At 47.8% G+C, this 17,199-nt stretch overlaps 1 protein-coding gene across 1 annotated transcript in view; it reads left to right on the forward strand.

Annotated features, from left to right (window-relative positions):
- The first annotated feature begins 937 nt into the window (after positions 1 to 937).
- The window catches only part of LOC126299288 (sulfate transporter-like), a 417,662-nt gene continuing 401,400 nt past the window's right edge, over positions 938 to 17,199 (forward strand). The window contains exon 1 of the mRNA XM_049991078.1: positions 938 to 1,223. Within this exon, the coding sequence (XP_049847035.1) occupies positions 1,192 to 1,223 (32 nt within the window). The 5' untranslated portion in view covers positions 938 to 1,191. The remainder of the gene's footprint in view (positions 1,224 to 17,199) is intronic.

The raw sequence follows: 17,199 nt of genomic DNA on the forward strand, positions 1-17,199 counted from the left end.
TTCTGTACACAGCAATAGAAAAGTATCTTCACTCATACTAATGTTTTTAGCCATTTCGGGTTTCTAAAGCTGGATTACAATAATGTTGCTTCAGCGATCAGTTCGCAATTTGTTTTACAACGTGCACGAGCTGTAATAAACAGTCCTGCAGCAGTTATTAACATGGTTAAGATTTTTAAAATCTTTTCTTCTACTGTCTCCTTTCGCCTCTTCTTTATGAGTTCAGTGACGTCTGCTAGGAAATCGTACTCTTCCTCTATGAAAAATATTGCGAGTGTTTGTGACAACTTCCCTTGATCGTACTAGCGAAATCGGCACAGCTGATTTACAGACACTATTCGTGTAAAACGACAGACGCTTGGAAAGGTGATATTTCACTGTACTGGCAAAGTCGACTTAGGCCTAACACGTAAACACGAAACTTAACCTGACTTGTCCTATATTCCTAGTACATCCTTTGTACAACATGTAATCAACAGAACTAAATAAAAAAAAATTTAATCAAATCAAAAGCAGAAAGCGGTTTCTGAATTTCGATATTCGTCCTCCAAAAATTGTGTGATATGCAAACGGAGTGCGAAGTGGGCTATTTACATTTCGTTACAGAAAATTATTATTGTGATGCAGTAATTAAAAGGCCTAACAACCCAATCAGTTGTGTACAAGACGAAAGTGTGTGAGCGCTACATGTTATTCTAGATGCAGACATTTATGCACTGAAAACTTTCTTCCTAAGGACGAATTTCCCTAGAATATAATCTTCACATCTTTCGGGATACAGAGGCAACGATTAGTAGAAAAGAATTTATCGAGTAATTGAAGGATATTGGCCATATACAGGTTCAAGGAAGTAGGAACAGTAAATGGGCTATAACAGTGTTCCGTCATTCAGGTTTGGCGGAGAAGCCGTGTTCGTATTTTGCGCGCGACGAGAGCCCACTGTTAACTGGTCCGGCGAGCGTTGCACGTGTAGGTCTGGCAACGCCGATGTATCGACAGCGGCGGCGAAGGGACATGCGCGAGAAATAAGAGAGTGTGCAAGGGCGCAATATCACATGTTTGTAGCTGCACGTCGTACCTTTGAATTGGTGACAGTGAATGAAAAGATTGCAGTCCTTTGTGCTGCGTACTCTGACGTGTGGAAAACATATGCTTTGTCATCGGCCGTCCTGTGGAGGCAGCTAGCAGACGATGGAAGCTACTGTCACTGATGCTCTCAGCAGGCAAGTACTGCAAAAATAACTTCACGTAAAGTTCGCTACAGTTCTTATCAGTGTCATTGCTAACAGATACGTTCACTGCAGTTGTGTGTGCTTAGTTTCACTGCTCAGTTTTATTTTTTTTACGTACTTGACAAAAGCTGTTAGTTAACCTAATAGTTTTGTTGTTTAAAATAATTTACTAGCTACGTTATGAAAAAATGCCAAAAAGCTGTCATGTAATTAAACGCATTGCATACATAGCAGACACCGGTTACTAGCGAGTTTAAAACTGTGTATCAGAATCGACATAACAAATGAGTGGTTGTGTTTTACACTGCGTTATCTAAAATAATTTGTATTTGTGAGTAATACTCAAAACAGATCAGAGATTCTTCCTGAGTGAAATACATCCCACTGCTGCTGTATATAATTTAAACACACAAGTATATTAATGAATACATTCTATATGCCATCTAGTTCATTAAATTGTAATATGCTAAAAAAACAAGTCAGATGAGTTTAAATGACAACAAATGCAAGTAGGTCATTGTGGAGTTTATCCAGGGATCATCTCAGAATATAGGGTGCTTATTGTGTAAAATGTGATAAATTAAACCTCGTAGCTGTGTGTTTCGTGCAATAAAATTTCTTTCCCTCAGAACTAGAAGCTAGATGTGTTCTGCGAATCATCTTGTTGCAAAGTTCCGTAGATGGTTTTTATATGGACGCTTAAATTTTTTTCTACAGTACGTACAAAAAAAGGTGCAGACGTCAAAGTCGTGCTACGTAAGTGAGAAAGCACCCGCTATCTTACTGTGGTAACTTCAGATGTTTTATTGCTATTGCAGTCCAGATTTTGACGCTTTTATTTTGTGATAAAAGGAAAAAGTACTTTATCTGTGTCATTACAAACGATCCTACTTTATGGGAGGAATAGTGTGTTCCTGTTTCTGTAGCGCTAAGTTACATGGAAATGAATGTGAAAATGTGTAAAATGTTTATGAAAATGGGGTGAGCCAAGTATTGAGCTTCAGAATTTTACTATTTAGACTGAATGGCTCGCTGCTAACTGGTTGATTTACAGTCATGAAATTGCTGGGAGCTGTGCTGTTGACAAAAGCATAATTCGCAGATGAGTCGTTAATACATAAGGTAACTGGTAGGTGTTGTTAAATGTCAGTTGTAGATTTCAGACAACCACAAGAAGTAAAATTAGTAAGAAACACACACACACAAATCTCGTTGCACAAGGAATATTTTTTTAAGTGGATGCCCATGGGTAAAATTCGGGAACTATTGCTGCTAACGCTGAATCCTTAAAAACGGCAGAAATAAGCCTTTAAATGGACCACTTCAAAATTGACAAGCATTCAGTCTGCAGTTAGGTCACTAAACCTCTACAAAAAAGAGACAATAAGGGAGAACTCTGACCCAGAAGTAAGGAAGTATCCTTCTGGTCGAGCAATCGGTGTTGCTTTTCCACAGCCATTGTTTCACAAAGGGCTGTTGTCGGTAACTCACGGCTGAGAGAGAGAGAGAGAGAGAGAGAGAGAGAGAGAGAGAGAGAGAGAGAGAGAGCGAGAGAGAGAGAGGAGAGAGATTGATTTAAAGTGACTGGAAATGTCACCTGCAACTAACCACCTAAAAACTATCGTATTCGATCCGAAGGATGAACTGAACAGAGCTATGTCCCTTGCATTCCTCAAAAGCTGGAAACTGACAACCAAGTGTTCTTGCTCGCTCAGCTAGCGAATGTTCTGACAACTTCTCATGTTAATGTGTTTTATAGAGTAATAAACTGGAAACGGACCATCTACAGATGATTACATTGAATGTGGTATGTGAGACGTGAATGCAATTTCATCAGTTTCGTAGCACTGAGCATTATTACATTTGTTAGTTCGTTAAAAATATAGTAATTACCATAGTCATTGTAAATTACTGTTGTTCTTTCACCCAACAGACGCGAAAAATTGGAACATTTATCCCCTTGTTTATTCCACTAATACCAAAACAGTTAATTTGCGGCCGTAGCCTCTCCATACGTCATAACTACACAGTGCCTACGAGCGAACATTGTCACATATTGACATTCAGGACAAGCGAGGCTCAAATCACTGTCAAGTTTTTTTGTGGTTTCCCAAATTGTCTGAGGCAAATATCTGGATGGTTCCTGCCCGCGTTCTACCTTGTTCTATGTGTTGACCACCCTCCTCCTAGACAAGACGTTAAACCCTGGTATTCCTTCTACGCATACACGACCATGCGTTCATAAGAGAAATTGAGAAACATTATTTACAACGGACTCCGTTTCCCCTCGAAAATATGATACCTGTATGACGCTGGCTGAAATATTCAGCGAACATTCTCAAACTGTCAGCGAAATCAAGTTGCTGTAACGGCCAAACACTTTCCCGAAATCTCCCAAGTCTATGTTTATTTGTTAGTAATGACGTGTTGCTGATTACTGAACTTAACCACGGAGTTGGTGAGAAAAAGGGGACATCTGCATTAGGGATGACCGACGACTTGTTCTGGTCATGGCACCTTCCACTGCACAGAGCAAAATTCCCGTTGGATCGGAAACATTGTTTTCCCCTAATAGTCTAGATTGCTAACTAAAGCTTCATACTGTGCCTTAGGCGGTAGCAACAGCGGAATCTCCCAGGACTAGAAAATTCAGCTCGCTTAAGAAAAATACGGTGACAATTGGAGTGAAAAGTTTCTGCGGCAGCTGCAGTGTTATTCACAACAACCAAAACTCCTGTGTATGGGCTACTGCATCCCATAGGAAGTTGTGTTTAGTGTGGCAAAAGAATACGCTCTGCCAAGAGTGTAAACTGAGTTATCTGCTATGGCCCGGATTACTATTCGGAAAGCAAATCTGGTGTATTATCAGTGCAGTATGACGCAGTTTGTTTTATCAGTAAAGTTTCTTCAGCATATGCGTATTTTTGCGACTCGTTCTTCTTAGTTTACTACTCGTTCTTCCTAGTTTACTACATCATCGTGAGAGACTGTAGGTGAAAGTGTCTATTGCAGAGGAACCTCTAACCAGTCCTCTGGTTGCTGTCTGTGTGCGCTTTTAGATTTACGTCAACGATAGTACCACGCAATAAACCTCAACTTGTGCGGTAGAGAGTACATGCGGATTCACTATCATTCGACTGAATTAATTTCAGTGACGTGACACGGAGGCAATGGGAACGAAATCGGTGAAGATACAGTGACATGAAACATGTCCTGACAAGTGAAAACTTGTCAGACTTGTGATCTAACCCAGGTTTCCCGCATTTCGCGAGAAGTCGACTTACCCTTTGACCTCTATGAGAACGCACACAGGCCCGACTTCAACTTTTGTCACTGATGTTTCATAATTTCTGAACCATGCCAGAGATTATAAGATATTGCAGTGCCTGTGTTGTTCAGAAGTACGATGCAGAGTTCCTTAAAAAAAAAAAAAAAACTGTTCAAAAGTGTGTGAAATCTTACGGGACTTAACTGCTAAGGTCATCAGTCCCTAAGCTTACGCACTACTTAAATTACCTTGAGGACACACACACACACACACACACACACACACACACACACACACACACACACACACACAATGTCCGAGGGAGGAATCGAACCTCCGCCGGGATCAGCCGCAAGGTCCATGACTGCAGCGCTATAGACCGCTCGGCCAATCCCGCGCGGTCGAGTTCCTTCAGACATGCATGCATCGTACTTATGAACAACACAGGCCAAAACCGGACATGCGACTTTCAATTAAAATGTCTCCCCTATACGAGAATATACGTAATGGATGTAAGAGTTCAAGTTTCAGACACATGGTTGACGACATACGTGGCCTGTTCAAAAAATTCCGGGACATTCGTAATTTGGCGTCAATGGTGTGTTGGAGCGAAATGCGGTTGGCATCCTTTCACGCTCCTGTGTTTAGTGTGTAACTGCCGGAAGTTTCGCTGTTCTGTGTGTGCTATTGTTCAATGCTGTACTGAGTTGAGCGTTGTCGCACACTTTGCGAATTTCGAGAGGGCAGACTTAAGAGGAGTAACGCGTGAAGCTCAAGAAAACCTTTACAGAACAGACCAAATGACACAGGAAGCCTACGGCGATAAGTGCTTAAGCCGTGCTCACTGTTACGAATGGTTCACACTGTTTAAAAATGGCAGGATGAAAGTTCAAGATGGCCCTCGTTCAAAATGGTTGAAATGGCTCTGAGCACAATGGGACTTAACTGCTGTGGTCATCAGTCCCCTAGAACTTAGAACTACTTAAACCTATCTAACCTAAGGACATCACATACATCCAGGTCCGAGGCAGGATTCGAACCTGCGATCGTAGCGGTCGTGCGGTTCCAGACTGTAGCGCCTAGAACCGCTCGGCCACTCCGGCCGGCCTGACCCTCGTTCAGGACGCCCTTAGCCGTCTACCGACGACACTCTGTCAGGACCGTCAACGAAATTGTGCGTGACAATCGATGACTGACTGTGCGAGAGATTGCAGAAGAACGTAACATTTTTGGAATGCATCGTGTTGTCGCCAAGCTCGTCCCACGGCTCATGAGTCAAGACCAGAAAGAACTTCGCCTCGCAATCCGTGAAGAGCTTTTGGATCGCGCAAATGAGAACGAGGTGTTCCTTAAGAGAGTCATATCTGGTGATAAGACGGTGGTCTACGGTTATTATATTGAGACCAAGGTTCGGTCTTCATAATTGGTCGGGAAAGGTTTCCCCAGACCAAAAAAAGCTCATTAGGTCAAGTCAAGTGTCAAAGGCATGCGGATAGTTTTCTTTTACTTTCAAGGATTAGTTCATCACGAATTCGTGTCACAGGGACAAACTGTTAATCGATGGTACTATCGGGACGTGTTGCGACGCCTGCGAGAAAATGTGAGAAGGTAACGGCCTGAAATGTGGCGAGACAATTCGTGACCCTTGCATCACGATAACGCACCCACAGTCATGCTGTTGGTGCGTGACTATTGCACAAAAAACGAAATCACTGTGCTGCCTCAGCACCCATACTCTGCAGTCCTGGCGCCTGCAGAATTTTCTTCATTTCCAAAGTTGAAAACCACGTTAAAAGGACTAAGATTTGCAACGATAGACAAGATAAAAGAAAATTCGCAGACGGCGCTTCGTGCGTGCTAGCAAGAGGCGTACCAAGACTGCTTCCGGAAGTGGAAACGGCGTTGGGAGCGGCGTATCAGTTTTAAAGGAGTGTGTTTCGAAGGAGACCATGCACCACAAATAAAAGGTAAGAGTAGAAAAAATTTATGGACAAAGTTCCGGAATTTCTTGAACTGACCTCGTGTAGAAGTTTGGGTCTGGCCGTGGTCGTCCTCGGATAGCCTAATGCTGAGGCGACTGCTCGCGATAAGCGAGAAACCTGGGTTCGAGTCCCGGTTCGGCACAAATTTTCATTGGCATCATTCCATTATACAGTTGACGGTTGTCCCTAGTCGCAAATGGGAATACATTTCGTGTATATCAGAGGTTCTCCCACGAGATACGTTGGAGCAGAACCACTACGGTAACTGATTTGGTGGAGTCTACCCTGCCAGAAGGGATGTACGCGGTGCAAAATGTAGTGCACTGGCCATTAAAATTGCAACACGAGAATTAACTAATAAAGAATTGTTCCTTATGCGTGAATACTGTACAGTTGTAAGAATAAGTGCTTACATTTGTAGGTGATTTGGTGACGTACGGGGTACGAAATTTAGTGCACACAGTTGCCACCTCTGGCAGCAACAATGGCTCTAACACGGCTGAGCGTCGGTCGTACTGAGGTTGGACGCAAACACAGGCTGGCAGAGATCATCAACCGTAAGGGCTGTTGAGCGATGGTATGGCAGTCTCTTGGCAACCCATGACCAGATGTTCCAGCGGATGATATATCTGAAGAATGTGGCAGCCAGGGTAACAGTTGGTCATTCTTTGTATGGAGGCAGGCCAGGACGGGATGGGAAGCAAGCGCTCTTGCTTTATCTTGTTGAAAGATAACGTCAGTGAGACCTCAAAGGGCACAGCCATCACCCTTAACACATTAGAAATGAATGTCTGCTGTCCAAATTACCAGCTACATGAGCCAGAGGTGGTAGTGGTGTGTTCACAATGGCGACACGTGCTTGGTCCCCTATGACGACGGCGAAGGCAATTTCTTATCGTTCTTCTCGAGGTGTCCGCACACGGACATGTCCATCTTGATGTATGGCGAATTAGGACTCGTGTAAAGAAACGACGTGGTGACACATCGCCGTTCTAACAGTCCGTAGTGCTTCAGACGTCGTTGCGCTTTTTGTGTGGATATTTGTTTTCCTGCAAACAAACCCATTTCATGGCACGTCTTGACTCGCTGTGCAATCCTGCACGGTCCAGTGGACAACGTCTGCCCTTTGCGCTAGTCGCGTAGGGCCTAGAGTATGGCGCACGGACTGGTAGCACGGCGAGTGGCACCACGTAGTTTCCTTAGACGATTCCCAGTTCATCATACATCATGATGGACGTATCCGTGTGTGAACGCCCCCGAGAAGAACGATGAGAAATTGCCTTCATCGTCATACGGACCCAAGCACGTGCTGCAATTGTGGACACACCGCGATCACCTCTGGTTCGTATAGCTGCTAATTTGGACAACAGCCATTATATTTCTCATGTGCTACGGCTGATGGCTGTGCCCTATGTTTGAGGCCTCACTGGCGTTACCTTTCAACAGTATAACGCAAGACCGCTTGTTTTCCATGCCGGCCTGACCTTATATTCGCACGACAGTCGTGGAATCCCAACCATCGCGAGCAGCAGTATAGTGTAACGATGAACTGCAGTCTGAACACGTCAAGATCATGCCGCTATGGAACTCGGAAACGCGCTTGTAGAGGGTTTTCCTTCTTACACGAGGCTTAAAACGAACATCCTACAAACCATCAACATTGAAATGTTTTTGAATCAGAAACCAGTTGCGTAATCTTACCTTATGTGCAGAATGCAGATGGTGTTACTCCTACCTAGTTTGAGTGTATACAGTGAAATGCTAATCACTTTCGTATTCAGGAACGTTTTACACTTAATACAAATTTGGCGTAGTTCTTTAATATCGCCTTTATGGTGGTGAAATTTTGATGGCTAGTAGTGTATTGTAATGTTGATGCACAAATTTGTTCTGAAAGCGGTGCTGATATTAAAGACAATAAAAGCGGGTTAAACGCAGTGAGCTATCTGGGGAAGTTAACCTTGCATTACTGAGCAACTGTTTCACCAGTTATCCAGTCTAGCTTACCAAATTCCCAACCAGACTAACATCAATTATAATCTTTTAGTAGCCATCTTAAGATAACTGGTGTGTATATATAAAAAGAGAATTTAAATAAAAAGAAATCAGTTTATATTTGGACATTTATTTTAACATTGATCATTGTTCCGTTAAAATTTCAGTATATTAAACTTGATTCATAACTAAACTGGTGCCTTATTTAGGATTTCGGAAATGTGAGTTTGTAATCTTACGAAACACATCAAATATGGAGCCAAGATTGGGAGACTGCATACAACACTGCATTCATAAAATAACACACGAAGAACGTTGAAACATATGAAACAACCAATCGATGGAATTTTCACGTTCGTAGCGCAATCCTGTCCGTCATGAAATTACCATACGCTGGTATACTACATTCATACTAACTCTGTGAAATCTTCCCGAAAAGAATAGCTGAGGGCTACTTTGATGATTACACCACATGCTTCACGTGGTCAAATTGGTTTACACAAAGAGTGTAACTCCACAATAATTTTGATAATTAAAATAAATTAGATCGAAAAGCAATTTACAAAAAAAACTCGAACTGGTTACTATCGTCTTACTATTAACTTGATGGGTCAAACAATTGTATAAGCACGTGGTACTGGTCTCACAAAGTACACCCCACGTGGGTTGAACATAAAGAAAAGTTGCTATATTGAAAAATATTGCCAAGACGAGACGTTATAATCCTACGCACATTCGCATTTAAGATTGATGATTTTAGAGTTACGGATCATCCACACGTGGTTCCACTTTACTCACAAAGTAGTGACAAAGAAACTACTGGAAGATATTCTGAACTGCACACTCGAATTACACTGCGTTGCAATTTAAGGTAACATTAGATATTTTAGATCTAAACCTGAAATAAAGGTGATTACATTTTCAGTTAGGCTGAACTTAAGAAATCCATTGTCCTACAGACTTGGCAGACACGCGCTTAGTTGGAGATCTTACCACTTCAGACGCTAGCCGCGGACAGACTGACCTGGGCCCCTACCGAGGGTGCTCACAGATACAAACGGAAGTGACCAGAGAGGCAGCTTCCTATACCAACATGACGAGGGACGGACAGGACCATATTAAGAATAGAAACCTCTCTGCTTTTAGAAAGCGTAGCTACCTGTTCCGACGTTGGTCCTACTGTTCTCTAGCAGACAGGCGTCTGCTACCATCAAGCATGCAACTAGAAATACATTTGCTCATTCATCCTCTCACACAGAAGGGAAGGGGGATGACAGTATCTTATCATGTACAGTATATAAAAGAAAGCGGATGCAGCTTCCGTATGAGACTGTGTGACATGAATTACATATTAACTGTGTTTTAAAGTGTAGTCTGTGGGTTCGGGGGTAAGAATAGGCCCACGGTATTCCTGCCTGTCGTAAGAGGCGACTAAAAGGAGTCTCAAACGTTTCGGCCTTATGTGATGGTCCCCTACCGGGTTTGACCTCCATCTTCTAAATTCTTCCGAAGAGCGAGCTGATTGGGGAAGGACGCCTTACAAGGTGCAATGTGTCCATCGCTCATTACCATCTCTAGCTTGGTTGGTCGTCGTCGCATAGCTGTCCCGCCCACTCACCATCTCTAGGGCGTGGCTTTGTTCTTGGGTGCGGTTTTTGCAGTCTGCTCTGCTGTGTCGCTTTATGCGCCAATGACGATCATGGGCTACATTTCACCTGAAATCCAGCACGGTAGCCAGTCCGTTGTGGTGGGGCCGCCATGTACCCTGTCGGTTGTAGCCCCCTGACAACACAGGGATCGCTCTACTGATGCCTGCGCCGTTAACTCCCCGCGTATGCCAAGGAGTAGATGCCTGTCTCCTTGGGGCATCGGGACTTCCGGCAATGGCCATCCCGCCAGGTGGTCGTTGCTGAGGCTGGGTGGCGCCCGTGGGGAGGGCCCTTGGTCGGAGTAGGTGGCATCAGGGCGGATGACCCGCGATGAAGCGTGGTACATCATCTCTTGCTGGCGGCCAGCCGCCAGCAGTCTCTAAGCGTTCTCGACCTCAATACAACGCTCAGGCATATAATCCACAATCGTTCCCCTCCCTGGCCACACCATGGGAGGAACGAAAGTCTACGGTTGGCAGCGAACCTTATTCACCTCGCTATTTAGTCTGTACACGAGTCGATGGGGAATCGTTTATGGCGAACAAGCCTCAGTTTTTTGTCGAGCACTTGGAGGACAAGTTTGGGGAGGTGGAGGGCTTGTCCAAAATGCGCTCTGGGGCAGTATTGATCAAAACGGCATCCTCTGCACAGTCACGGCGGTTACTCGCTTGTGACAAGTTGGGGGATGTTTCCGTCACGATCACACCCCATAAGAGTCTCAACATGGTCCAGGGCATTATATTCCATAGGGACCTACTCTTGCAGTCAGACGACGAGCTACGCGCCAATTTAGAACGGCGGGGTGTTCACTTCGTCCGGCGCGTCCATCGGGGTCCGAGGGATAATCAGGTAGCCACCGGTGCCTTCATCTTGGCCTTCGAGGGTGACGTCCTACCCGAAAAGGTCAAGGTGATGGTCTACCGGTGTGATGTGAAGCCCTATATCCCTCCCCCGATGAGGTGTTTCAAATGCTGGAAGTTCGGCCACATGTCATCTCGGTGTACTTCCAGCATGACATGCAGAGATTGTGGACGCCCTTCACATCCTAATACTGCATGTGCGCCGCCTCCCATCTGTGTGAACTGCGGCGAACACCATTCCCCTTGCTCGCCGGACTGCAAGGTTCTACTGAAAGAACGAAGGATCATGGAATATAAGGCCCTGGACCGCATGACCTATACTGAGGCTAAGCGGAAATAAGAGAGGCTACATCCTGTGGCTCTGACCAGCTCCTATGCCACCGCTGCCAAAACAGTAGTTTTGTCATCTGCTGCACCGATTCCACTGAACACTCTGAGCCGGAATACTACACCTGCCCCCTTGATGGTGGGGGGCACTTCCCCATCTGTTGCTCCTGCACCACCTACCTCAGGAGCAACGACCCCCCAACCATCGGGGACACAAGTCCCCAACTCTAAGCCAGAGAAGCGTCCGACTTCTTCGGCGACTCTCTCTCGCAAGGGATCCCTCGGGTCCCTCCCTTCCCAGGTTTCCACCTCTGGGAAGGGTGACGTCAGCCAATGGCTGAAAAGCAGGCCAGCGGCTGGTCGCAGGGCTTCCCGCTCCTCCTCCGTCCCGGAGACTGACTCGATGGAGCCCTCCCAGCCAGTAAAGCCCAAGGAGCAGAGAGAGAAGACGAAGAAGAAGAAGGCCTCTAAGGCCAAGGAACGCGCGGTGGCATCCACCCCACCGCTCCATACAGGCTCTGCGTCTGAGGCTGAGGTGGAGATCCTGGCGTCCGCTGAGGACCTGGATCTCGCCATACCCTCAGACGCCAAGGACGCCCATTGTACTGGTCCTCGATCGGTGACAGCAGGTGACCCAGTGACGTGATCTGCCTCCTCGGTCCCTTCACGCCTATTTCGCCCATGGACAAAGTGATTCTCCAGTGGAACTGCAGCGGTTTTTTCCACCACCTTGCTGAGCTCCGCCAACTCGTCAGCAGTCACCCTTTCTTCTGCATTGCCCTCCAGGAAACGTGGTTTCCGGCAATGCGGACCCCTGCCCTACGAGGGTATCGGGGTTATTATAAGAACCGGGCAGCTTATGAGAGGGTGTCTGGTGGAGTCTGCGTCTACGTCCTTAACTCTATCTACAGCGAGTGTGTGCCTCTTCATACACCCTTAGAGGCTGTCGCTGTAAGGATGTGGACGCCTCAGCCTATTACTGTCTGCAGTTTGTACCTTCCGCCGGATGGTGATGTCTCTCGTCATGTGTTGGCTGCATTGATAGGACAACTGCCGCCTCCCTTTGTGTTGCTGGGCGACTTTAACGCCCATAACCCCTTGTGGGGTAGCGCCGCGATTACTGGCCGGGGCAGAGATGTCGAGACTCTTCTGTCACAGCTTGACCTCTGCCTTTTAAACACGGGAGAGGCGACCCACTTTAGTGCGGTCCATGGCTCGTTTTCGGCCATTGACCTTTCTATTTGCAGCCCCGGACTTTCACCATCCATCCACTGGAGGGTCCATGACGACTTATGTGGTAGTGACCATTTCCCCATCTTTCTGTCACTGCCACAGCGTCACTCTTCTGAACGCCCCTCCAGATGGGCTCTGAATAAGGCTGATTGGGACTTATTTACATCTGTCGCAGTGATCGCACCTCCTTCCACTGATCCGATTGATGCGGTGGTTCAGTCGGTCACCACCAGCATCGTTTCTGCGGCGGCATCTGCGATTCCCTGTACATCCGGGTCACCTCGGCGGAGGACTGTGCCGTGGTGGCCGCCCGAGATCGCAGAGGCGATTCGAGATCGCCGGCGGGCTCTTCAGCGCCATAAGCGGCACCCGTCCTTGGAGACCCTCATTGCTTTTAAACAGTTCCGCGCCCGAGCCCGACGCCTTATTCGCCAACGGAAGCAGGAGTGCTGGGAACGTTATGTTTCCACCATTGGCGTCCGTACCTCTGCATCGCAGGTTTGGGCCAAGATTCGGCGACTCCAAGGCTATCGGCCACCTGTCTCTGTCCCTGGGCTTTCGCTGAATGGAACAGTGTGCACCGACTCCGACACGATTGCGGACCGGTTAGCAGAGCATTTTGCTCAGTGTTCCGCGTCAACGAACTACCCGTTGGCCTTCCGCTCCCGGAAAGAGCGGTTGGAAAGTCGGAGGCTTTCCTTTCACACGCGCCACGCGGAGTCGTACAATGCTCCTTTCAGCGAATGGGAATTCCAGAGCGCACTTTCTGCTTGCCCTGATACGGCTCCTGGACCAGACCGCATTCACAGCCAGATGCTGAAACACCTCCCAGAGCCTTGCCAGCGACGCCTCCTAGATCTTTTCAATCGCGTCTGGGTCGAGGGTGTTTTCCCGTCTCAATGGCGGGAAAGCATAGTCCTCCCCGTATTGAAACCTGGCAAGAACCCGCTGGAGGTGGACAGCTATCGCCCCATAAGCCTCACCAACGTTCCTTGCAAGTTGCTGGAACGTATGGTGAGCCGGAGGTTGAGTTGGCTCCTCGAGTCTCGGGGCCTTCTGGCTCCGTCTCAGGGTGGGTTCCGTAAAGGCCGCTCTGCCGTCGATAATCTGGTCTCCCTGGAGTCTGCCATCCGTACAGCCTTTGCGCGCCGCCAACGTCTGGTTGCCGTCTTCTTCGACATGCGGAAGGCATACGATACGACTTGGCGCCATCACATCCTGGCCACACTTCATGGGTGGGGCCTTAGGGGCCCGCTCCCGATTTTTATTCAGAATTTTCTTTCGTATCGTTCCTTCCGCGTGCAAGTAGCTGCGTCGCATAGTTCCTCCCGGGTCCAGGAGAACGGGGTCCCACAGGGGTCTGTCCTCAGTGTGTCCCTGTTTTTAATTGCCATCAATGGGCTCGTTGAGGCGGTGGGGTCGTCCGTCGCGGCTTCTTTATATGCGGACGACTTCTGCCTATATTACAGCTCCAGTGGCATCGCCGCTGCTGAACGGCAGCTGCAAGGTGCCATCCGCAAGGCGCAGTCATGGGCTGTAGCGCACGGCTTCCAGTTTTCGGCCGCGAAGACCTGCGTTATGCATTTCTGCCGGCGTCGCACGGTTCACCCTGAGCCGCGCCTTTACCTTGACGGTGAACCTCTTGCTGTGGTCGCGACGCATCGGTTCTTGGGACTGGTGTTCGATACCCGGTTGACTTGGCTGCCCCATATTAGGCAGCTGAAGCAAACATGCTGGCGGCACTTAAACGCTCTCCGTTACTTAAGCCACACCAGGTGGGGTGCCGACCGGTCCACCCTCCTCCACCTATATCAAGCGCTGATCCAGTCCCGCCTTGATTATGGGTGTGTGGCGTACGGTTCTGCCTCGCCTTCAGCATTGCGATTGCTGGATCCCATACACCACTGCGGGATCTGCCTCGCCACGGGAGCGTTCCGGACAAGCCCCGTCGACAGCATACTTGTGGAGGCTGGTGTCCCTCCATTGCGGTTCCGGCGTGACCGCCTTCTGGCCGCCTATGCCGCGCACGTTTATAGCATGCCAGGGCATCCAAACTACCGTCTCCTGTTCCCGCGCTCGATCGTCCATGTTCCAGACAGGCGGCCCCGGTCAGGGTGTCCCATTGCGGTTCGCCTCCGGGACCTTCTCCGTGGCCTTGACTTTTTTCCTCTGCCGCCTTCGGCTCGACTTGGCACAGGGTCCGAAGGTCTCAGTGCCTCCGGAGGCCCTCCGCCGCCGCTTTCTTTCCATCCTGGCCGAGTTTCCGAACGCGGCGGTGGCCTACACCGACGGTTCGGTGGTCTCTGGTCACACTGGTTACGCTCTCACTCTACGGGATTATTGTGAGCAACGGTCATTGGCAGCTGGCTCCAGTGTATACACTGCCGAGTTGGTTGCCATCTATCGTGCCCTAGAGTTTCTCCGCTCCCGCTCAGGTGAGTCCTTTGTCATCTGTAGTGACTCCCTGAGCGGTTTACGAGCTCTTGACCAGTGTTTCCCTCGTTCCCGTCTGGTGATGGCCATCCAGGAGTCCCTCCATACTCTCGTCCGTTGCGGCCGCTCTGTCACCTTTGTTTGGTCCCCGGGTCACGTCGGCATCCCGGGTAACGAGCGGGTTGACGAACTGGCGAAACAGGCGGTCAGTTCCCCGGCCATGGAGATCGGTCTTTTAGAGAGTGACGTCCGATCCGTATTGCGGCAGAAGGTCCTTGCTGCTTGGCGTGATGAGTGGCGCACCCTGCCCTCTCCCAACAAACTTCGGGCAGTCAAGGAGACAACCAGTGTGTGGCGCTCCTCCATGCGGGGGTCTCGCAAGGACGCTGTCGTCCTCTGCCGGCTCCGCATAGGACATACCCGGCTCACGCACGCGTATCTCTTGTGCCGTGACGACCCGCCTCTCTGTCGCTGCGGATTGGCCCTGACCGTGGTACACGTCTTACTAGACTGCCCACTTTTAACTGCCCTCAGGCAGACGTTCGCGCTGCCTGATACACTCCCTGCTCTTTTAACCGATGACTCTACTATGGCTGACTTAGTTCTCCGTTTTATTCGAGCAGGGGGTTTTTATCATTCAATATGAGAGTCCCTTTTTATTTTTTTTAGTGTCGACTGTGGCTTTTGGCCTGGGGTTTTAGTTTGTGGCGTTTTAATGTGTCCCTTGGTTGTTGGCCTTTCCAGTTTTATTTTCGTGGTCGGCCAATGACCGTCGCACTCTGTGTGTCTTTTAATCTCTTTTCTCTGGTCTTCGTCTATGTCTTTCTTGTACTGTGTCGTCCCTTGTCGTCTCCGTTATGTGTTTATTGCTTGTTGGACTTTTCTTCGTGTATTATTATGGTCGTGGAACAAGGGACCGATGACCTAAGTAGTCTGGTCCCTTTAACCCCCACAAACCAACCTAAAGTGTAGTACTGTGAGAGATCGTTCTTGATTATGTGTAAAAGTAACACGTTCCACTGCTCAGTCTCCTCCCAGACAGTCAGAAACACCACAGTAAATTTAGAAGTGGAATGTATGCCGTAAATGGCAACAGTTTAAAAAAATTAACATGAAAGGAATCAAACAGAAACCTTTCAGTATATAAAATAAATAACAAATATCAGTGATAACCGTTTGAAATGCTGAACCTGCAATGCAATCATTATCTCGGAGCAAAAGATTTCAGAGGTAACGCAAGTGTTAATGCGACTGCTGACGAAAACGAAGAAGTCTGAGCTCAAGTACAGGCGTGGGACAAGTTTTCATTAGGCATGACTTGCCTAACCACAATAGGCCGCTAACCCCAATAGTTTCCCCTCATTTTCAGTTGCATTCCTTTATGCCAGCACATAAAGTTGCAAATCTTCTGATTAGATATACACTGAAGAGCCAAAGAAACTGGTTCACCTGCCTAGTATGGTGTAAGGTTCCTGCGAGCACGCAGAAGTGCAGCAACAGGACGTGGTATGGACTAGACTAATGTCTGAAGTAGTGTTGGAGGGAATTGACAGCATGGATCCTCCAGGGCTGTCCATAAATCCACACGAGCATGAAGGGGTTGAGATCTTTTTTGAACAGCATGTGGCAAGGCATCCCAGGTATCCTCAATAATGTTCACATCTGGGGAGTTTGGTGGCAAGAGGAAGTATTTAAACTCAAAAGTGTGTTCCTGGAGCCACTGCGTAGGAATTCTGGACGTGTGGGGTGTCGCATTGTGAATGGATGCAGGTGGTCAGATAGGATGGTACATACGTGTCACGTGTCAGTCGTATCTAGACGTATCAGGGGTCCCATATCACTACAACTGCACACGCCCAACACCATTACAGAGCCTCCGCCAGCTCGAACAGTCCTCTGCCGACATGCAGGGTCCATGGATTCATGAGGTTGTCTCCATACCTACAGACGTCCATACGTTTGACACAATTTGAAACGAGACTCGTTCGACCAGGCAACATGTTTCCAGTTATTAACAGGGCCCAAGCGAGGCATAAAGCTTTTTGCCGTGCAGTCATCCAGGGTACACGAGTGGGCTTCGGTTCCGAAAGCCCATATCGATGATGTTTCATTGAATGGTTCTCACGCTGACACTTGTTGATGGCCCAGCATTCAAATCTGCAGCAATTTGCGGAAGAGTTGCACTTCAGTCTTCGTTGGTCCCGTTCTTGGAGGATCTTT

This window comes from Schistocerca gregaria, chromosome X (assembly GCF_023897955.1).
Source record: "Schistocerca gregaria isolate iqSchGreg1 chromosome X, iqSchGreg1.2, whole genome shotgun sequence".
NCBI classification, from domain to species: domain Eukaryota; kingdom Metazoa; phylum Arthropoda; class Insecta; order Orthoptera; family Acrididae; genus Schistocerca; species Schistocerca gregaria.